General features: G+C 35.8%; 1 protein-coding gene across 1 annotated transcript in view; it reads left to right on the forward strand.

Moving 5' to 3' along the window:
• Positions 1–24,712, forward strand: part of BMP2K (BMP2 inducible kinase) — an 87,853-nt gene that overhangs the window by 36,766 nt on the left and 26,375 nt on the right. The window contains exons 2-6 of the mRNA XM_072405291.1: positions 3,724–3,842; positions 15,994–16,099; positions 18,489–18,631; positions 20,154–20,275; positions 24,139–24,220. Of these exons, the coding sequence (XP_072261392.1) occupies positions 3,724–3,842; positions 15,994–16,099; positions 18,489–18,631; positions 20,154–20,275; positions 24,139–24,220 (572 nt within the window). The remainder of the gene's footprint in view (positions 1–3,723; positions 3,843–15,993; positions 16,100–18,488; positions 18,632–20,153; positions 20,276–24,138; positions 24,221–24,712) is intronic.

The raw sequence follows: 24,712 nt of genomic DNA on the forward strand, positions 1-24,712 counted from the left end.
CCTATATATGCAGATGGAGCTGCCTCTCTATGGCTACCAGTAGGCCTTCTCTGCAGAAGATTTGCCCGTCTTTAGTGACCTGTGTTTGAAAAATATAGTGTGTAGCCCTAAACAGGGGTTTATTTTGTATAGTTGCAGATTATTTACCACACAATTAACATTTCAATATAATACTTATGAAACGTTATCAAGATTATTCTTATCAATCTTATATCTCATTTATTGTAAATAATATGTTAAAAAGGGGGAAAAATTCCACCAAGTACTATAACACATACAATTATACCACATAGGGTAATCCCATTGTACTTTCTGAAAAACTTTAAACCTGATCTGTCATGTGTAGAAATTTTGAATCTAATTTTAACTCGCCCACTTCAGAAAATCATAGCTAAGCATGACTGAACTGGTAAACAAAAATCTGACTCTGAGTATTTTGTAGAGATGTTTCTTATTCTGAACCTGCATGATTTTTTCAATCACATATAATAGGTTGACATTTATCAATATTGTCCAAATGATTTTATTTGCTAGTGTCTCCGTTTTAGGACAGGTTTATGATAAGCAACATAAGCAAGTTGCAAAGTAAATCACATCCAATATCTGCCTATTTAAAAAGTGCTCCTTAGCACCTAACTAGGTCTGCAGCAGATCATAATAAATGTTTCTAAAAGACATTTTAAAAATATGAAAATATGCTTTATGTTTAAGTAATTTTGTGCGCCTTGGCAGTGCGAGATCAGGTGACGTACAAAGGAGGAGGAAGATGGCGGTTCTTGGCGGTTCCTTTGTGCGGGCACGAAGAAGGATATCGGGACGACGCAGGACCCAATCCAGGAAACCACCAGATGGATCTGCTAAGGTAAAAAGGTTGAGTGAGGTTGTTTTTTTTTTTTTTTTTTTTTTTTTTTTTAGGACAGTTTACTTTCAAGTTTAAACTTTAAGTGACATGATGAGAAGGCTAAAGCAGCACTTATTTAAAGATGCCTTCAAGAAAAAAATCTTCCAATTTGGATTACATTGACATTTTACCTTTTTTTTTAATGCATGATATTTACTTGTAAAAGTCACCTTTGTGTAGCCACCCAAAATCTCTACTATTGCTGAGGGTACCACCATATTAAATGTGATGTTTAGCACTCCTTTCTTTTTGCTTCTCCCTGGCAAAACATAAAAAGCTATATAGGGTTGTGAGGGGAGAGGCAGAGAGAGACAGAGAGGGTGGTGTCATGCACAAATGCTGGTAAACAAGATAAACCTGTGTTTACCCAATTCTATGTATTCTATTCAGAAGCTTTATAGTAAAATGTTATCCTACTTTTCAATTAACCAGGTTTTCATTAAGTTCACAGCTTCAGGTATACGATTAAATAAACATATGTGAAATATTTAACTGGTAAAGGATGTGTAATTCTGGACAGACAGTCTTGTCATTCACATCTGTTGGATTGACCAGATGAACAAATGACGGTTTCTTCCTGATTCACCAATTTAACTTCCTGTACCACCTTTCCCCATCTAGCTTGCTCACCAAGCAATTTCCTAGCTTTGCTTTGTGACAGAGTGTCACAGGATAAATACAAATATGATATACATAAATGTATTCATATATTTATTTATTTGTGTGTGTGTGTATGTGTGTAAATATATATATCCCTGCTATTTGCTGAAGTGTAAGCTATAGTTCTCAATTATTTATTATAATTTGACATCCTCCTTCCTACTTGTATGCATTAGAGATTTTCCATCTTTTGCTAAGTGTACAATAAATCTGTGCTTGTCTTTTAAAACTAGAATCAGTCTTTACTACAGCATCCTTTTACATTGGCCAGGTTAGATTTTACCAGCAGGAACATCTGAAAACTATCCTGACAATTGTATTATATTGTTATAATTGTTAAACTGTTTTAAAACATGCTAGGTCCACTTTTTAGGTGCCTCCTTCAATTTATAAACTAGTACAGTTGATGAGTGTCTACCAGTCTCCATGGGTAAATGGCATTAGTGGTAGGTACCCCGCCTCACTTTAAGGGAGCAATGGGCAAAAAAGTTGTACATAGCCATCTTTGCTACTGGCAGCTTAACTAAGAAGTAGGTAAGTAGTTAAGTAAAGTAGGAAATAACACCTAAATGAACTTGTTAAATCTGATAACTATATTTTAGTGGGGGTACTAAACCTTTTGTCATTTTTTATGGGAAACCACCACAATGCCACTTAAAAGCAAGGCATCCATGTTCCAAAAGTTTTTTTTTTTTTTTTTTTTTTTTTTAACCTTTAGCATTTGGTACATTTCCTGCCATAGGAATCAAGCATAAAAGCACATTTATCCTTTAGTATCATATGAATATTTCTGTTATGTATTTATGGTAAATATGTAAGGAAACAAGAACATCACTGTAATAACAGAATTTAAAAGATTATTTTGCAGAATAAATGTTGCTTTGTGGTCCATCTTGGGAAAAAAATGACTAACCACTTGCACAAAGTAAGGGAAAAATAAGAGTTTCAAACTGTTTTGTTTTTTTCTTTATTTTTTTTGAAAGTGAAAGAAAATTATGTAATTAGCTTGGAAACATCAAGGCCTTCAATTCACAGGCTTCCTTTCTGGGCTATTTACGTGTTATTTTGCATTTGCAGTAATTTGTGATTACTGCATGTTTTTAGGAGAGAACACTTTTCATGGACAAAAGAGTAGCCAGATATTTTTTTTTTCCATCAAAATTTTTGGTGGGGGTTGAATTGCCTTTTCCCAACAACTAATGTTTCACTGACACAAGGAATATTTTTTAGACTGAAAAGTTTTATTGAGCTTGGGGGAATTGTGAGCTTTAGGTTTCTGATCTTTTACCTAGTCAGGGAAATCTAATCTCATACAGCGAAAGGACTTTTTTTATTTCATTGTTCGGTACATAACCTCAGCATGCAGTGAAAGTGTTGAAGTATATTTTCTTTCCGTGTTTGTAGTCACCTCATTTTATAGTGATCTATTACATGTTATAACACAGTTCAACAAAGTAATCATACGAAAACTATTTCTGTCCAGTGCATTATTACACAGTTGCATTATTGCTGTCTTCAGGCCACCATGGATTTTATTGGGCAAACATCCAATAATGTTCTTTTCTTAGATTTGGACCATCAACCGACATCACAGTTATTTTCCAAAATTTTCTGTTATTTTGTGTATAATTTTAATGTAAGTGTACTGATGAATGAAGATTATTGTGGAACATTGTAATACTTCAGATGACTGTGACTGGTTCACATATAATTTTTAAAGTGGAACTAAACTAGTGATACTCATCTCTTCCTGTTCCATCACGGTGTGTCACCATCTTCTTTTCCCGAGTACAATCTTCGGCCATTTGATTGGCCGGGCTGGGGTGACATTCATTCAGTCCCAGCACACACAAAAGAAAGCTGGGATTGTGGAATGGGGCATCACTGGGGCAATTTTTACTGGACTGTTGTCTTTATCACAGAGCAGCTTCTGCTTCTGAATCGACCCAATGCTATTCTTAAAATTATTAGCAAGGAGTTTGGTCATGTAATCCCAGGCCAACCATCTGAACACTGATCCTTTCCTTTTGGTTGGGTCTGTGTTAATCATCATTGATCTGAATATGTATTGAAAATGTATTCGTTTTTTTGTCTTGGCTCTTTGGAATGTGATTTGATATTTTCATAGGATGATAATGTCATGGTATTTTTGTTATCTTCAGGAGGCTTTTCTACCGTGTTCTTGGTTCGCACCCATGGGGGGCAACGGTGTGCTTTGAAGAGAATGTATGTAAACAATGTGCCTGACCTTAATGTTTGCAAGAGAGAAATAACCATTATGGTAAGTAAATTTTTTTTAAAAAAATTATAAATCATTGTGTATGCTGAGCATTGTACTTGAAATAAGAATCAATCCAATATGTTAATGGAATGGTATTTCTAGCATGAAGGTAATCATGTTTTAGGACAACCCTGTTTTCTGCCTGCCTTTTAATTTCTCTCCTGTATTATCGCCATGTCACAATCATGTCTAAATGAGGCAAGAAATGGCCATGCCACTTGTTGTATATGTATTCTGTGGCAAATTTAAAGTCATCCTGTTAGTATTTATAACTTATTTAATGCATTTACAAGTAAGATTTGGTTATATAATTAAACCTTTTATTTATTTATTTTTTTATTGTATCAAGATTTTTTTTAAATGCTTTTTAAAATTATTATCCTACAACATAATTTGTGATTTGTAACCCTGTATGATGTTTATACCATCCCCATGTCTTCAAGTGCTTGTTCATTAGGGGTAGTCCATGGTCAGTGACAAAGGACAAAAGTTAGCTAAATAGGTTTGAAATATATTAGTCTGGCCTTACAAATGGTATACACCAGTGATACCCAACCTTTTTTCACCTTGCGGGCCACAATGCAAACAAACATTAAGGAATGTTTAAAACTAGAATAGTTTTAATTTAAAATTACATTGAAATCTTTCTAGTTAAAGTAACAGACCTGCACCAAATTAAAGTAATGACAAATCAAGAATTTCTGCATTAACTATTTGATGCTCATTTTGTTAATGAAAGATACAAAACTAAAACTAATATTCAGTACGGGCCGGTCAGATATTGCTCCCCGCTCACCATTCCTGTACCAAAGAGCAGAAACTACACCAAGCAGTGTGTTCTGTCAGTTATAGGGGGCCCACTTAGCCGTCTTTGTACCCCAAAATCGCTGCAATGACTGCTTCCAGAGAAATCTAGTTCATGTGACAGATAGCCAAAGAGGACATGTTCTTACTGCTACATTTTCAGGTCCTTACATCCCCCCATTGCTGAGAAATTAGGGTTCACAGAAGGTAAGTGGCTAGCTATGTGCGACAGGATAAGCAAGGTATGACGGCTAAAGTTTTAGTTTTTAGTTATTGTATTTTGTGATGGTGCCGTAGTGATGTAAGTTTAGGAAGTTACAGTTACATTTTCCTTTTCTTACAGAGAAATTGGGGTTCAAAGAGAGTAGGGGGATAGCTATGTGTGTCAGGGTAGCATGATAAGATGCGTATAACATTTTAATAGGGAAAGAAGGGGGGAGCAAAAGGAGTTTTCTACTGGCTTCCATATTTCCAGTTGCCAACATCCCTCTGTTCTAGAGAAATTGGGGTTCACATGCGGTAAGTGGCCAGCTATGTGTAACAGGCACCCCGCCAGCTGCTCAGTCCCTCACCCTGCAGCTTCTGCGTATTTGACTCCAGGCGGTAGTGAACAGTACTGAGCGTCTCCTCGAGCCAAGGTTCCATGTCATGAGGAAGGGGTAACCGCACCACAACCTCACCACCAACCTGAATGCAGCCTTGAAGATTTGTAAATGAGCAAGTAAATATTTGGGGCACCACAGAACAAAGAAAATTGACAGGTAACCTAATGCTCGTTGCCATGGAAGTGGCCCCCGGGGGTCCCTTACATGCAAACGCAATTTGGGGACCCTGGTTTTGAAATAGTCCTCCTTAATGTGTAAATGTGAAAAAACCCTGATTGTTATTAGGATTTTATGTCTGTGACACAGTATTTGACAACTTGGTTTAGTACCATCTCACAGGGTCCACTGTGTACCCTGACAATTTCAAATTTTTTGATACTGGATGTAGGAGATATAAAGGTTTACACTAGGATTATCGCTAGGATTATCTCACAGTACAAGGTGGGCAGGGAGCAGCCACAGCTGATTGCCAGGTCTTATAGTACACGCCCACTCTTAGGGAGCTTACACTGGGCATGCTCAGGAAGCTCCATCTACTGGCAGCTCAAGACTGCCCCCCCTCAAGACAACAAGCAGAGAGGGAATGACCAGAGGGCCGGAACTGGCAGATCCATAGGCCATAGGTTGGGCACCTTTTGTGTACACTATTAATACTTTTAAAATAAAGAAATCATGACATCAAGTATTGGTTGCTTTTGAAGTGATTCATGTGTGCCTGGAGAAGGCCTTGAATTCTTGACTAAGCTCAAGGCCCTCACTTTTTGTCCTAGTCAACACAAAACCCTGCCCTTTCTCACAATATATATTATATATGGGAGTCTATTGAGAAAAAAGATGTTTTTTTTGTTTTGTTTTAGTCTCGACCTATACTGTCTCTTGCTGATGAGGGAAAATGGTTTTGCTTATGTAAGGCAGTTCTTCATTTTGATGGAAGCTGCTCTGGAAGAAAGCATTATCAAGCTGTATTTTTGTAGTAGGTGGGGAAATTCTCCAGTATGACTTGGAACATAACCAGGAACTATAGTGGGACATTTTTTCCCTGGAGGTACAACTTTTTATTATTTTGGATAGTGGGCAGTTCATTTCTTTTAAAGTCTGTTTCTCTTTCCAAACAGTGAACCTCCTACTATGAACTCTGCTGTTATTGCTTCAAAGATTTAAGCCTCTTAGACATTATCATCAGTGCACCATCACATTTTAGAGGACATTTAAAAATAGTAGTCTTTTCTTTTTTATTGCAGTACAGAATAAATAAAATTGCATGAATTATTCATTGTTAATGCAACATTCAGAGAAAGTATCTGAAGGTCTTTCATCAGTGAGAGGTTGGTGTTGTAGAGCTGTCTTGCAGCTTTTGAAATCAATTGCACTTAACCCTCAAAAGCTTTAGAGCATCTAAACTATATCCCCAAATACATTTTAAATGTTATCCCATGATTTACTGTTACATCTTTGGGAATTTTTATTTATTTATTTAAAATGTAATATTAGTAGCATCATAAACAAAAAATTAAACCAGTATATTCTTTTTCCATATACATCATCCTCGAAGTACAGGGTTAAAGGGACCCCTATGAAACAAATGTCTAACACACACACATTTACCCTTCCATGCTATTCAGCAACAAGTGGAGGTATGTCCATGGGTGGAGAGTACAGTGTCAGAATGAGGAATTAGAATTTTAGCGAGCATTGACACTGGACCAGTAACTTACACGCACAAGTCATAGATTCTTAGGATATGTTTTGCTAACTTTGCTTTTCTAAAACTTAAATACTTTTTAATTTTCTGCATGGTGTACCAGGTATGAATGTGTTGTGATAAACATTTAATGCATTGGTGTAATTGCCGGTTTCTAAATTGCGTGGAATACATTAGGCCCAGGTGTGGCCTTAATTCGCATTACTGCCCCAGAACTGAAATGCAACATGAGTTAGGGAATGCTTGTTTTCATCAGACTGTAATCCTAAAATTTCTGGTTTGTTATAAATTTTCTTAAACCAGATTACAGCCCTTTGTAACTATTATTGTAGGGCAGTCAAAGGCTAACACTCAGTTGAGCTGTAAGGATTTAGGACATGGTAATTTTGCTTTAAGGAACATTTATCATGGGTGTTTCAAAACCTGTTCCAGGTAACAATGACTATGTTTGAACCTCTGTGGCAGCCTGTGTACAAAAACACAATGTAGGCACTCTAAGGGTTTAATTATTTTGCTGTCCATCAATACCTTTTTAAAATAGTATTAGCTTGCCATTGTCCTCAAAGCATGGCTAGATTAAAGAAAAGATCTGATGCATCCCATTCTAAAAAGAGTGTAATCATAGATTCTATCACAGATGAATAAACTCCTTTCATTGTGAAACATGTCAGTTTTTTTCTGTCTGAAAAATTTTCTATATGAATTTTTTAGTGAATATGTCAAATACTGTGAGCTACAGTGAACATTGTGCAGGCTTTTATATTTTGTTTGTGTTAATATATTTGTGAAATTGGGACTCTGGATTACTCTTATAATGTGATCTTCTGGGTTTCCTAATAAACCCGAACCCAAGATCGTTTTTCCAAGTAACAAAATGTATTTAAAGTATGCCCCTCTTTTTTGTGAAGTTTAAGCATTCTTTGTATGTTTACCATCGTTCACTATAAGTCAGGTTAGAGACACACTGATCCCCTGATATATATTCCTCTATCGCTGGTTACAAAAAAGGGTTGTAAATCAAAAAAAAAAGAAGAGAATTTGTATTTAATATTTAAAAGAAGCTATCCAAGTATTTTAGGTGGGTGTTGTTTTTTAATGGAACTGGTCTGCAGGCCTAGGTTGTTTCTGGTTTTGTTAATGAGATGAGAAGTGAGCTTGGGTGATCCAGCAAACCTGGAATGGATTTCTTTCAAAGTCATTTGCTATTTGTTAGCAATTCTTTTAAGTGCTGGACCAGACCCATTCCAGGTTTGTTGGATCACCCAAGTTTACTTATGAAAGTGTATCCTTTCCAGCCTTAGAAAGCTTTAATAAACCATATTCAATGAACTATGGTATCCCTCTCCAGATGTGGTCTAATTTAACATTAGCATTTTAGAAAAAATGTATATTGTCATTTACTAGCAGCTGCTGAAAAACTTAGACCTATTCTTTGGAAAAGCAGCACAGCCCCGTCCTTAACATTATAGGAAAATGTGGTAATAGTAGTATGAGAATGGATGAACTCAAAGCAGTAGGTAGACAAGCAGGCTGATTTGGTACCTTGATACTGGTACCTTGGTCACCATGACTGATATGGCTGGAAACTCTTTCTTGTAATTCTTAGCCAAGACTGGTGTGACTTTTACTCGATTTATCGTTTAATAAGGTCGTCCTTGCCAGACATGGCACATTCCTTATTAATTGTGTGATGTAGTATTATGTGACCCATGGTCTATTTTTCCATTGTTTTCTCTTTTTCAAATCTTCTCAATGAGAAGTTTGATTTCACTTTTTAGATTTAGTATGCCTGTATATTTGCTGCCATTCATATATAAATTTATGAATAAAAATAGATTTAACCATAAATAGTTTCTGTACAAGGAATGCCTTTTTTTAACCCCCAGGTTTCATGCTAGATAAGTGCAGAATTATAGCTAGTAATATAGAAAGATGTAGTTAGAGGGACGTTTTGTTGAATTTCCTTCATTGTGGAAAGGAGTTACAGGCAGTGTTTGGGGTCTCCTGGTGGTTGACACCTTGCAGTCATTTGCCTTCTTTAGCCGCTTTGCTGGTTCTTAATGACCCAGCATTTTAACATTTAGAGTCACTGATCTTCTCACTAGCACTCTATTCATTTTCTATGGGTGGTTGTGGGTGGGACACTAGATGCAGTCTCAACAGTGGGTACTGCCTGCAGGCATCAGAAAGTGATAAACATACCACAACCTCACTACCTGTCTAAACTTAGCGTAGTTCTGAGGTCACTTGAAGAAAAAGTAGGCAGATACCAAGACCTCTAAATAATAATGCAAAAATAATGCAGAGCAGCATTAATAAAAGTAAAACCATTCACATACATGCATTTTAGTAATGTATTTATTTTTTTTGACCTTGTTCTGCTTTTAATACTTTTGAGAGACCATATTATGTACCAGTACTTAGTGAACCATTGCACCAGGTCAGTCATGAACCTACCTGGGCTGGCAAGGATGTGAATATTGTGTAGATCAGTTAGGTGACAACCAACAATATACACTGTACTAGTACTAACCAGTAGTAGGGATGTGCTGTAGTTTAGCTATTTGGTCTATACAGCAGTTCTGAGGTAGTTCAGTTCATTTTTACTGCCAGTCTAGTTGTGTTTAAGGCTGCAGGATTATGGATGAACTGTCTGACTTCAGAGAACTGCATTGGCATCAGATGGCAGCGTGTTCTTGAAAGCAATATTACCATTTATGTTCAGGTTAACTTGTCTGACTACAGAGCCTATATAAGGAAAGTTCATGTTTTTTTTTAAATAGACATTTTTTTTCATGTATGAACAATTTTATTGTTAGTTTTACTTGATTTAATCTGAGCTTCTTCTCTGCATTTTCCTCAGAGAAGTTTGCAATAGTTCTATGAAATATATACTAAGACCAATTTAAAGTGAAATACAGGGAGATGGCTAGGCTAGAAGCACAATTGATTATTTATATATATATACCGGTGTATATGTGTATGTGTGTGTGTGTGTGTGTGTATGTATGTATGTATATATATATATATATATATATATATAACTCTTGATTGTCAAAGGATATGTGTTTTGGTTTAGCTATTGGTTTTCTTCTACACTTTGCAACCAGNNNTATATATATATATATATATATATATATATATATATATATATATATATAACTCTTGATTGTCAAAGGATATGTGTTTTGGTTTAGCTATTGGTTTTCTTCTACACTTTGCAACCAGGATACTCAGCCAATTACTGGCTTAGTTTGGCTTATCCTAGCTTAGGTTTTCTTATTCTTGGGTGACCTCTCTCCTCAATGGACAGTGGTGGCAATAAAGATGTTTTTAGCAAAATCTTTTACAATGCAAAAACTTTTGTTTTACAACCCTCTGACAGGAGTTGCCATTTTCTCCTGCAGGTTCATACCAATTCCAGGGCAAAAAAAATGTTTCTAGTGATCTTCACTGCCACAGAATTAGCACCGGTTCTTGAATGGGAGAAGGGCTGATTCCATCATTTTTTGCGTTTTGTTCTGTAACCTCCTATACTTCTTCCCCATCCCATTGCCCCCCCCCCCCCCCACAATAACACCTTACCTTTTTTTTCCTGAGCTTCATTCTAGTTTCTGACCTGAAAGAGAAGCTGTGCAGCATTGCTTGATCATTAAAATATTGATGTTTACATTTTTGCTCAAACTATGCTCCACTGTTACAATACCTTATAAAATATAACATATTTTTTTGTTGTAGTATATTCTATCCAGTCTTTTCTCAGTCTGTGTGGAATGCAGTTACAGAGACTTGCCAAACTGAGTTGTTAGTAACTGCAGTGTTAGCACATATTTTCTAAAAGCATCCAACTTTGCTAACTGGAAACTGTAACGTCCATGTGACCATGTGCATGTTGTTAGGTCATCCAGTAGGGTAGAAAACGCACATGGTTATTGAAGCATTTCCTTTATAAATTCTATTTTATTTATACAGTTGCCAAGGTTTTTGCAATTGTCACTTGTCCATACATGTTTAATTTTTGCTTTTTCTGTAAAACTAAACTTACCATTATTTACTTTTAAGGCAGCTCCAAAAAAAAAAAAAAAAAAAAATCACACCTAACGTATCAAAATGCATATTAGTGTGTGTGTGTGTGTGTGTGTGTGTGTGTTTTAATATAGTTGTTGTGAAAATGAGCCATGGTAACCATTACTGCCTATGTTTAGATGTAGATAAATATTATTTGAATGCTAGGCACCTTGTTTCTTGTTATGCTTTGTATATCTCCATATATACCACTGATATATAATCTGTGTGTGTGTTCTTATTTGTGCACATCTTTGTATATCCATACATAACATCTTGTCCTCACTTTATAGCATATTATAAAATATTTTGATTCCCCAACAATACAGATAATTTGATTAAAAAAACATGATATATGTACATTTTGTGAAATAATGCTGACCCACGTGAAGAAAGCTTTTTGTGCTGATACAGTTTACTTATATGTGTATTTTGCTTTGTGTTGCAGATCTTTTGTGGTCATTAAAGTAAATCTCTGAGCCTCTTTATTTCAACTAAATGGCTATATAGCAGCCACTGAACACTTCAGAATCCCCAAAACTTTGTGCACCTCTCTTTTTTCATTATTGGATCATGTAGTAGCCAGTGTATCCGTAAAATATTGCCCACACTAAAACCATCTCAACTTTCACCTTCTTGGCCATATTTGAAAGTCAACGTCAAGGTGATGCATCTCTTTCTTAGAAGCCCACAGATTTAAGTATATTTAAAGTCAAAATTGGTAAATTAGTGAAGAGTAGAGAAAAAGGTAAACTCAGATTTTTTTTTAAGCATTGGGGAGCTTTAACTTTACTATCCATGCTGACACAATAGGTGTTGAAAGGAAGGATTTTTCCAAAGTGAGGACACTCCGTTTAAACTGTTGTCAGGAGAACACAAGCCCCCAGAAGGAAATGTATCCTCTATTCTTGCTGGTAACAACTTTACTTTTTTTCTGGTTCAGTCCTGGTGACAATAGTTAGCAGAAATAAACAAGAGTAATTCTTCCCCAACAAGGACACGGATGGTCACAAAACTTTCCAGGGATTCTTACCCTACCTTGAACTATCAAAAAAAAAAAAATGGTTTTGACTTTAAAGTGTTTTCTGAGTTGGTGCTGTTCTGCATAACAATACCGCATTACCCCTTAAAAAAACAATTGTAAAAAGAGCCAAAAGCTTGGAGCTCTAAGGAGCTTAAGTTTAAAAAACACCTAAGGGAAAAACTTGAATTGCTGCTAAGCGCAATACCTCTACAGTGTATAAGACAATTACTATAATTTATTATTACTTGTTTTGGACAGTTTCATCCTCCCTTTCTTAAATTTACTCACTGTTAACCACCATAGCTACATAGAACACCTTTTTGTTTATTAGATAATACTGCTTTGTAAACTTGGTGTAGACTAACAGTAGCAAAACATTCTTTGCAGAGACATTATAATAACCGAATACTGGACAAACCTACTATTTCAATTCACTGATTCACACTCCTTAATTTATGTTGTATGTTCAGACATACGATAGTAGACTTGCAAAATGAATCTTGTAGAATGTCTTGCAAGTGTATATTTATGTTGTCAGGTCTTGCTATGTGTTATTCTATGAAAATGTTTCCTTAAGGGCTGCTCAGTTTGGGGAAAACCAGTGAAAACTTCTTCTTAGACTTTGTAAGCAATAAATGTTATTTGAACTTTGTCAGCATGATAATAATAGTTTAGAAAATCCTGTTTATTTGTTTTACAAAAACTCCCCATTTAATTCCGGTTTACTCTGTAAATCTTCTTCCTCTTTAAACCCTAACCACAATGTTTGCATCTCACCATGGTTGAAATAGTTTGGTTCACCAGATTTTTATATGAAAGGGCTCCTTAAACACAAAAATGCATTTTGATGTAGTTAAACCCTACGAAAATACAGCAGTTTTTTTTTTTTTTTATAGATAACTTTAAGTAAAAGGTTTTCTTGTTGCTGACACATTTTTACTACTTTGAATGTAATAAGGGGGAATTAATAAAAGAATATAATTGATTGGTTAGGGCATTAAGAACAGATCCACCGCCTGTACATTTTACATCTGTGTGCAGTAACAATTTGTGTACGATAGACTCTCTGAATGAATAAACAAAATTGTCAGTAAGTGATTTTGGTAAGCTCACATTTTTTTTTATATCTGCTGGAAAACTGACAGCATGGGTAACAACATCACTTGTAATACATTCATAGAGATGTTATTGATGCAGTGTGTATATATATATATATATATATATATATATATATATATATATATAGGTTGACATTCAAAAATCCAGCCATTGATAATACTGTTCCTTCAGGTTTCCAGCATAGATTTCGAAGCGCATTTTCAAATTTACACAGTTTTCTGGAGGTGCCGTTTATGTTTTGATGGCGCTGTACTCCAGAATCAGCTGTTGGGTTTTGCTTGCACATGCTTTCCTGCTCATTCCTTTCCATTTATTTGCTGCTGTATATCCCTATTATGGATTCAGCATCCATTTAAAAAACTGTACAGGTAGTCATTTTCTGTTAAATAAATACAGCATATATAACCGTAAAAAATTCGGAATTTTGGAAAATGCGGCACTCTTCGGGTCCAGAGACACATACACACACATACATATAACATCCAAAATCACTCCCTTGGAAATACCTAGAACTTCTAAGTATAGAGGAACATGAGACTCCATGACAGCAGTGACCGGACCATTTCTGTCACAGGTGGAGTTGAAAGCCTAGTGGCCCAAACTTAAACTTCATTGACTTGTATCTTGGACAGGGTTCCCCAGCTTTATCTGCCTACTTCAGCCACATTGACCGCAGGAATCATGTTTTTTTTTTTTTTTTTTTTGTGTTGCTTCACAAATATCATGTACACAGCAAGAATGATTGTCTTTGTTGTTGTTAATTACTCGATACAATAAAGTCATGCATGAAGATCTTAGTGCTGTAAGAGGCAGGTGCTTCCACCCAAAGGGAAACGATTAGTTTCTAGTTAGCTTAAAAAGTATATATTTTTTTTTCCTTTGTAGACGGCAATAAAACTCATTTGGTAAACAGACATGTTTAAATAAATGTATTTTAACTGCAAGTTGATATGTTTGCCAACACATAAACATTTCTTTTCTTTCCATGTTGTGCATCTTGTGCAGCTCCCTCCTAGTACTGGAACTAAGATTCTCCTGTCCTGTAGGAGATAATGCCATCCAACAGGATTACCTGGAGAAAAAAAGAGAGAAAAGACTGTACATAGAAAACTAACGCAGTAACCTTATTCAAGCACCGTTAAGCTGCAATATATTATATTTTTGTTTATGGGTTACGTTAAAGCTGATTACCAGAAAATAGAGTAAATAGAATAAATATTTATATAGGAGCTGTTTTACCAGCCAAAATAGTTTATATTTCTGTCAATGCAGTCCTTATTTTTACATGATCTGCCACACAACATAACCCTATGTGAGCCTAGGGAAACTAATCTACTTGGACATCACCTCCCCATCCCAGTCTATGACAGGACAGTGACATGAGATTTGGGATCAGATAACAAAAAAAATCTTACACTAAAGGGAACCATGAAAAGCCAGTTGCATTTGGATCAATATTACATGGATATTCTAACATTAGCTCTATTGTGCAAAACATTTGAAGGGCACCATTGGTCTTTATGGCTCCTTATTTCTCTGTTTTAGTTTGTCTGTCCTGGAAATTATGTTGGAATGTTTGTTTCTTTATTAAAGGCTAACACATCCATCAGGCTGATATATATGTGTTTTCCTAAAATTCTCTTTCTGTCTACCACTCATGTGAAAGTCAACAGTGTACAGTATATTTCCTGGAGACTGAAAGTAAAACGAATTACTTACTGACTGATGTCATTGGAGAAGAATGTGTTCCTATTTTTTTCCTTCTTTTGTGCGGATTTGTGCATTAAATATTTGATTTTTACAAAGCTTTCATTACCTAGTGTATCCACAAATTGCATAATGATATTATAAAAATGCATAGCAATTATTTGATTATTATTCAAATTAAAAAGCAGGAAAGCGTATCTCTCATATCTTTGAACTTGATTCATCCTTTGCGAAGATGATGAAACTGCAATATGATTCATTAGTTGAGAAAGATTGTTTTCTTTACATAGAGGTAGTTAAGGGAATTATTAGTAAATGCAGAAAATTGTCAGCATGTTAAAAATATTTTGCAGCCTATGAACAAAGGACAGTAAAATGCTGACTATCACTTGAATTGCTGCAAAGGTAGAGGACCGATTCCGGGCTAAACAATTGAGTTTTGAAATGGCAAACCAGGTATCTCTAATAATCATCTGAATTAGCTGCCCTGGAATTACATACACAAGAAAATCACATTTTAGTTATGCTATTAAAAGAATATATAAGCATTCCTTTCGATGCAATGCCCATTATCTCTGTTGTCTTTGTTTTTTTGTATCCTTACAATTTTCTTCAATCTTTATACTGATGGCAGTGGCTGCTGTGTGACCAGGGGAGGTAATGCTTGGAGTAGAACATTCAGATGAGTGGATTGCTGAATCAAAGTTATGGATATAAGCTCAGCTCTGTTGCACCTCTCTACTTTTTTGTAGCCGAGAGTTCACCCATATAAAGTGATATTTTTAATATAAACTGGACTTATACCGTTTCTACCTTACTTCTCTATGAACAGTAGAAGAAAAATAAAACAAGTGTTGAAATACTTATCCTTACTGGGAAATGTTTCTCTGGCTCCCTTATTTATCAGCTCACCCACTTCAATTTGATTAGTATGACTAAATGTCTAAGCCATTGCTGGAAGGATCCTGAAACATCAGTTTCTCCAGTATAAACAAATAACACTGATCGACATAGGGGCGGGCAACTCTGGTCAAATATCATTAAAGATTGTCTTTCTTTTTCAAAGATTTCAGATTCAATGTTTTTATCTAACCTGATGTAATATGTATTCATTTTATTTTTCAGAAAGAACTGTCTGGACATAAAAATATTGTTGGATATATAGACTGTGCCATTAACTCTACCAATGATAATGTATGGGAGATCCTAATCCTAATGGAATATTGTAGAGGTAATTATTTAATTATTTTCACACTTATTTTACACTTATGCTCAAACAACTTGTATGATCTTTAACAAAAAAAATGCATGTACACTGTGCAAAGAATGCATTATATAGTGTCTATCCCAACTCACTTTCAACAAGAGTAAAGCCAAGTACAGGGGGGTAGTGTATTGTGGGTGTCCATGGCTTAACATGAGTGTTGTGAAACCTGAAGTAGCATGCAGGGTAGATGGCATTGAGTGGGGCAGTGACCACAACCTTGAACCTGTGACCGCTGGAAGGAGGCACATTAGAAGGCAAGAACATCAGAATTCTTTGCATATTTGCCCTATATGACAAGACATTTTTCCTATAATAAGCTTTGCAAGGACAACTTTTAGACAACCTATTTTTATACCTACCTTCTTATGTGCTATTGAGTGTTAAGTCTACCTAGCATAATCACATGATCAATACTAATGTACCATCCATTTAGATGCTCAATATTCCTTGTCTGGAATATTTCTTTAATATTCCTATGAACTGTTTCTTCCAGGCATCTGGGAGAGTTTGATAACTGTACCGCACCATATAGTTTTTTATATACTTTGCATAAAATACCATAAAACTTCTTCTTAGCCTACGTTCTATAACAGATTGTATGACGATCAAATTTACTTGGGAAAGTTTTGTATCTTAGAACCAAGATTTGCATTGTTTATTTTGTGTTATTCTGAGATGGAATGTATCACTTTGTTTTCTATATTTTCTTTCACTGTAATTAACTACTTTAATTATCTTTGCCAAATGGGCCCACATTTCATTTAGTTTATAAAAAAAAAACAGAAGTGCTAATCATTTTGTAGTATGTAGGCAATTACCCTATTTTTATTTTGAGAATCATTTACAAACTGCCTGGATTTCATCCTGGCAAAACTTGTTTAATAGAAAAAAAAATGGAATTGGGTTTAATATGTCTTCCTGCTTCCATTAAATAATCAATCACAGAGCTTGTGTTTAAAAAAAAAAAAAGTAAATCGAAAAACTGCTCTATTGTCTTTAACAAATAAGTCACGGCAAAAAGAAAACAACATAGTACATCCTGGCAATACATTCACGTTTGATTTCTTAAGCATGATGAAAAGAAAGAAAAGTAGATGTGAATGTGCCAAACTTTCACCTTTTGACATGACAACACAACAAGTTGCATTGTCTGCCCTGAATTCCTAAGGACATGGGGCCTGATTTATTAAAGTTCTCTAAGACTGGAGAATATAGACTATTATCAGAGATCCTGGGTGATTTATAAAACCTGGAATTGATCCGGTCCAGGATTGAAAATATTTGCTGGCTAATAGCAATTGATTTTTAGAATCCATTCCAGGCTTACTGGATCACCCAGGTTCTCCCATGATATTCTATCTTCCCCAGTCCTGGTGATCTTTAATAAATCATGCACATTGTGTCAGCCCTGCCTTCTTCTTTTCTGTTACTTTACAAACAACACACACCTTTCCCTATCACCCCCTGCCTCCTCATCTGTATTGCACATTCTGTACAAAGACGTAGAACTTACAAAGTTATTGGCTCACAAGATTCATGGAAAAACTATCAAATATTACAAAACACTTTCAAAATGATATACCAAAATATGTTGTTAGGTAGAGGCTACATACCCTTTAGGATTTCCATTGTGCCAAGCTTGCCCCAAATGGACCCCCCCTTCCCCCATTAACTGCCAATATACTCTTAATTTTACATTTCTCCATTTGCCAGCACCCCTCTGGAAGAACGACATCCTTCATCCATTTCCTATACTCTACTCCCATCTCCCTTTCCTGCTTTCACCCCATTTGCCAGTAGATAAACCCCCCTCACCCCACTCTGCAAACCGTACAACCCAACCAATCCACTGTCACCACTCTGCAAGCAAGTAACCATTCTGCTAATGTGGTACGTGCACACACTCCCATGCCAATCCCTACTCAACCATTCTCTTACTCCACACCCACTCCCCCACTCACTACATCCCAAACAATCCACTCTGCGCTCTGCAAGCAAGTAACCATCCCACTATTGCCCTGCTTGCACATACTCCCATCTCAATGCCTACTTAACCATTCCTTACACCCACTCCCCCATGCTGACAACCACTATTCCTACAGGGTCCCCTTCACTTTCACCACCATTGGCGTCACTACCCCATCTGACACTATCCCATCAATTCTTCCTCTCACCTCTACTCTGGAAAACAGGTAGCCTGTGCATTCAGGTGCAGAGTTGTTGCCATTAGAATCCCAAGTCCCTGGCAGAAACTTAATGTAGGTTTTTGTGTGTTGTTGCTCTTTAAAAATAAAACTGACACAGACTTTTGGATTTGTGAAAATGGACTGTACTGTTTAAATTTAATTTCTAGCTGGACAAGTTGTCAATCAGATGAATCAGAGGCTGCAGTCTGGGTTTACAGAGGCAGAGGTTTTGAGGATATTCTGTGACACATGTGAAGCAGTTGCAAGACTTCATCAGTGCAAAACTCCAATTGTGCATCGAGATCTAAAGGTAGTTTTCTTGCTCTTTTTTTTTTTTACATTTTTATTTATTCAGTTTTTTATACATCACTACACATGACACTTATCAGAAACATTTGTGTGTGTGTGTAAATGTATATATGTGCGCATATATGTCTGTTTTGACAATTAAAAATAAGTAACCACTGAAGTATGGGAAAATGTAAAACTTGAATTGAAACATTAGGAAAATCAGACATTCCTAAATTCTAAATATGGATGTTTTTATTTTCCCAGAACTCCAGTGTGACCTTTTAAATTAAAGGATAAATGTATGTCTATTTAAAGTACAATTGCTGCCCCTGTAGATTCACAGTCAGATAGAAATTGCACAAACTGTCATCATTTGCATCACCTCCACATTCCATCTACAGTAGTTGTGCAGTGTAGCTGAATAGTACTGTGCAACTTGGTAGGCACCAAACAAAAACCCATTACTGAGGTTTTCCATTTATACCTGGTCAGACATGCCACCTTGTCTGCTGTTACTCTGCTTTCAAACATAGGCCATGAAAAAGAGGGACCAAGACACATGATTTTTACATTTTGCCTTTTCTAGCAAAATTCCTTACTAATTTTACCATGACACAAAGAAAAAGAAAAGAGGCATATTTCAGCTGGGCCTGTTTCATGAAGCTCAGATACTATTTAAATACTGCAACCTAACCTAGATGGTTAGCAGGGTTGGGGACTTTACTGTAAAACAGGGCAGATGGACAAGATCTGCATTAGGTTGCCTTGCAGCAATTATTGGCCATTTTGAAAGGCTACATGACTTCTTCCCTGCTATCTTGCTTCCTCTGACGTATCTGTCCACCCTTGCTCACACTTAAGGCTTAAAATACTTTGCTGCTTCATTCAGGTTAGGTTGTAGAATTTGGGATTTCTGGTAACATAACTTACTGCCTATTGCAGGGTTGCAGCTAAACGTACATATATTTACCAATTTCAAAATTTTCTTGCCTGTATTTACTTTAAATGTATTTTAAACTGTATTCTGGCATAGCCGAAACATTACTACTTCCATGGCCCCGTAATTCCTTATTGAAAGGTTTAAATACTTGTTGACTGTTGTCTAGGGGTAACAGGAATACTTGCCTCATTCCACTGTTCTCCTGGCATCCATTACTCTCAGATGCTCCTTGGATGTTCTGTACACAGCCTGCTCTTTGGTTTGGATCCCCTCAGCTATCTTTTGATATCTGGCAGTTCTTCAGCTTGGACAGTCTCGTCTGTCTCTTTGTGATGATTACAGAGCTGCTTTAGTGTGTGTCTTTTTAATCTGTGTAGAGTTTAGCTTTAAAGATGTGTAACATTTGTAATTAAATGGTAAATCCCACCATATTTTATATCACATTTGGTTCTTGGTAAACCTACGTTACAAAATATTGTCATTTTATACTACACATTAATGAATCATAATATTATTATTATTAGCACTTTTTAGTAATTATTCAAAATAGGTTATCATTGGTGTCCAGCAGCATATGAGATTTGTTTTTCTTGTTTTCAAGGTTGAGAACATTCTGTTAAATGACAGCGGGAATTATGTGCTATGTGACTTTGGTAGTGCAACAAACAGATTTCTGAACCCTCAAAGAGATGGAGTAAACATTGTAGAAGAGGAAATTAAAAAGTAAGTGAACAACATTTGCAGTCCTTAGGGCACAATAAAGATAACAGGACTTCTTTATATGTTGACTTTTCATAAAGTACAAATACAAGGCACCGTTAAGTGTAACTTAAAAGTGGATTTCACATTCCTTAATCTGAGTGGAATCCCAGTCATGCAACAATGGACACAATAGCCTTCAAACAAATGTTATTCATATACAGTGAACATTGGTCAACTGCTTCTAAATGGAAACTTTTTACTTACTTTTACATGTCATATTTGTAGCAAAGCTTTACTAAGTCAAGTAGTAACATTGTAACTGGTGAGAGAAGCCAGAGCCCAGTGTGGGATCAGCTATCTGGTACCTGTGGTGCTTGTAGCTCTATAAGCAAACAAAGGTTTAAGGCTACATGCACGCGTCAGGTGATTTTCGTACAATCGCTTCAGGACTAGTATCGAAAAGAATATGACGTGTACAGCAGCTGTCCAATGTCATTAATGGATTCGTCCTGTCGGATCCATGAATGACGAATGATAAATGACAGCAATGCAGTCCCTCCTCCCCTCTCCATAGAATAGAATGGCGCTTGTTCATGCACCTTTCAGTTTTTAGTCGTTGGAAAGGATCGGGAAAGACACTTTCCCAGTGACAAAAATCTTACGTGTGTACACAGTCTAACAACCCGCGCACTGGAATGTGTTTTGAAAGATTCTGATCTTATAAAAGTCAGGCAGTAGTAAATAAGTAGGATGGCAACATTTTGTTCGGGTTCTAAATTTTTAGAGGGCTGACAATTCAGGTGGATAAATGCACCATGGTATGATAACTGATATAAGGAATCATAGCGTGTACATGTCCGTTACAGAGACGTGATCCTCCATTACTTGTTTACTAACCGAATCGGAATCTCATAAAAGAGATCCCTCCAAAAACTGTAGTTAACTGAATTGATATTACTTGTAGTCCAATATATGCATGACCTAAAGAGACAAGATTAGTGTACGCCATATTTTCTATTTGCAGGATCACTTTTGATTTACATTTTGGGTTGGCATGGATGATGTCATATCTAAATACCCAGTACTTCCCACGTATTTGCACATATGTTACTTGTGTGTAGCTTTGGTTACTGTACAGACCACAGACTTCTATGAGCTTTCACTATTTTTGGTTGTGAAATCACAAACTCCCTGGCTGTACCAAAGCTCATGCTGCCTAATAGATTACATCTGCTCTTGAATTCCTTATTCATGTGTGCACAGTCACACTAAGCTGCAAGGTTCATCAGTTTGTAAACATGTTTCAAACTCCTTTTAAATGAAAATAAGTATGAACTAGTAATCAGCAACCAAATATGTTTTTGTTATGGGTTTAGAAAATGCAAATAAAAAAAGTGTGAACTCACTAACAGAAATTTGACCTTGTTATGTGGCATAGCAGTTGGCTGTACCAGCTAGTTTGCACAGCTACAATAATTGCCCTGAGGGAGTACCTGCTGATAAAAGAACAAGCTCAATAATACTGCCACTAAATGCTATTGAGTTTCCAAATGACTATAGCTTTGTTTATTTTTGTGTATGACTCTTTATTTAGTTAATTTTCTGTATTATGTATGTGTATCCAACATGTGTATTATGCATATAAATTGCATTTATGGGGATTTAAATGTAAAGTCCAGGTTCAACCTTCTTTTAAAGTTTTCATTCATTAAGGAAGAGTTAATACTTAGTTTTCCTACTTGTCTGTATGGTGTCTGTTTTGTTTTTTAATCCATCTTTCTTTTCTGTATCTGTTTTTTTTAATAGTAGTTATTAAAAGCTAAATGGCTTTGGTTTCATGAATCAGTAAAGTAGGTATTTATGCAGCAGAATACCTCAACCGTTCTGGGCCTAAATAAATATAAATGGTTGTTAAATTCCACTAATTTTATGAATATGTAGTGTAACATTATGCTTTGATTTTGACTTTGATATAGAAAATTTTCCTAGTAAAAAAAAAGTTTGACTCAAAAACAAAACAAAAAAAAAAAAAACATGCTTTGCTCACGGTTATGAATAAGGAGACTTTAATAGTGTGTCAAAATAATGAAGCAGGAGGGGTTCATAAAAACACCCCGGCAACTAGCAGATAATCTGGTTAATGATGGCTTTCATTTTTCTTGCTGTTCCATTCTAAAAAACCCCAGACTAAGCTTGATAGGAGCAATATCCTAGCAATATTCTGAAGTTGTAAGGCGCTTTAAAGTCAGATGATATGGCACTGTCACTCAAAGCACCTCGCTTTTTACAGAATGATTATGCAAGTTATCTTTTAAGATTTCAGAATAGTGCAGTCACTCAGAATTCTCCTCCATTAAATAGTTGCCAGGGAGGTGCAATGACAGCATTAATATTATTATTATTAATAATAATAATAATAATAATAATAATAATAAACAGGAGTTATTTAGCGCCAACATACTACGCAGCGCTGTACATAATAGAGGTTTCAAATGACAAACAAACTGATAAAGAGCTTACAATCTAGGATATTGGGGATGTATCACTCAATAGGATTGGTGGGTGAGTGGTGAGGGTTTTAAGAGATAGAAGACAGGTAGGCAGATTTGAAAAGATGGGCTTTGAGTGCTCTTTTAAAGCAGCAGAAAGTAGGAGCAAGCCTAAAATAGCCCAGTCATCCGAATTAGCTGCCTAATACACAAAAGCACGCTAAAATAGTTGCATGGACTTCCTTCTTTAATGTGTGTATCTTGATGCACAGTAGTCGGCAGGGTGGATTGGTATTCTATGCCAGATAAGACTGCACATCACACCTACTCATGCATGTGTTACCTCACAGATGTGAACCCAGCCATTATTTTTTTCCACTTGGAAAATATGTTTAAGCCCTAAATACTGTAAAACCTGATCCTTATGCATGAACATGCATATAGGAGTTACCTTATGTTCCTTGATTGCATGTGAATGCACTTGATTGTGCTTTTGAAAATTTGTTAGAAAATCGGTGAAAAACACATATAAAATTACTAGCACATTATTAAGCATGTATTGTCTCTGCACATTTACATTCAATACACTTCATCTGAATTTGCAAGTATGGATTTAACCATTTAAAAAGAAGTGGAAATGTATAGCTGTATAATGTAATGTTGTACAATACTTGGAGTAATTGCTAAAAATGGTACCACGTTTGAACTGATTACACGAATACTAATTGTCTGGATGTAAAGGTGTCTTTTGGTGTCAGTAGTTTCAGTCACACATCTGACACAAGCACGCAGTGTGACAAGTTGTGCAATAAAACGTGAGCTGCATCTCCATTCTGGGTGGTAGTTCAGGAGATAATAAAGAAAGAGGACCAGAACTCCAACCAGGCAAGTTGTATATTTTAGAACCAGGTCAGAATTGGCAGCTTACGTTATATCTCAGTAAAGTCTGCCTTAAGAGACCAATGCCCAACATCCCATCACTACTGCTTATATTTGTGTTCTTCTCCCAAAGTAACGCAATATAGTCAGTACTTCATGGGAAACATTGACTCCTTTCCCCCACAACGCAATGTTGGCTTTCTGAGCAGCCAGTTACCAAGTCCAAGCACTGGTAAACTGAGGATTCTTAACCTATTGTAGTTTCTGATGTGACCATTTTGAAGCTTTTCTAGTAGTTTAGTGTCTTATTTTTTATTTTAGGTTAAAACATTTAATGAAATGCCACAGAAGATGAAAAGTATGATGTTTTTTTCTAAATATGATCATCTTTTTTGGCTACCTGTATATAAAATAGTCTCCTGTGGCATTGCTTTACATAAAATTTAGTAAGAATATTATGCATGTTGGTAACCTGTGCTTATAAATAACAAATTCTTTTCTTCTTTTTATTTTCAGGTATACCACTCTATCATATAGAGCTCCTGAAATGATCAACCTTTACGGGGGAAAGCAGATTACCACAAAGGCTGATATCTGGGTAAGACGATCACATTAATATAGATGAAGACCAAATGACAAATCTGTAACTGCAAAATTAATGCTATTTGTATCATGACATTTGCATTTTTGTTATTTATTCCATTTCTTCTTTTATGTATGCCCCTGTGCAAACATTTTTTATTTCTGACTAGGAACACACTGAGGGTGTCAAATACTCCAAGACATAGGTGACCACTTAGGACTGATCGAAATACAATGTTCAGAAAATAGAATTGTTGTCATGCAATAAAACAAAAGAATCAAAACAAAAAAAACCTTTTCTGAAACTGCTAAGATTTCCTGTGATCCAGGCACATTTTTCTCAACCGAATAAAGCAAAAGAAAATGAAGTACTTTTTTGTCAGCAACCTTCTCTTTGAAAGTAATCTTGTGTGTATCCAGTGAGAGCAATTTCAGGGCTATAAAAAATCAGTTTATGGTTGACACATTTCAGTTAGTGACTTGAATACAGTTATGGAAAAGTTGATTC

This window comes from Pyxicephalus adspersus, chromosome 3, assembly GCF_032062135.1.
Source record: "Pyxicephalus adspersus chromosome 3, UCB_Pads_2.0, whole genome shotgun sequence".
NCBI lineage: Eukaryota > Metazoa > Chordata > Amphibia > Anura > Pyxicephalidae > Pyxicephalus > Pyxicephalus adspersus.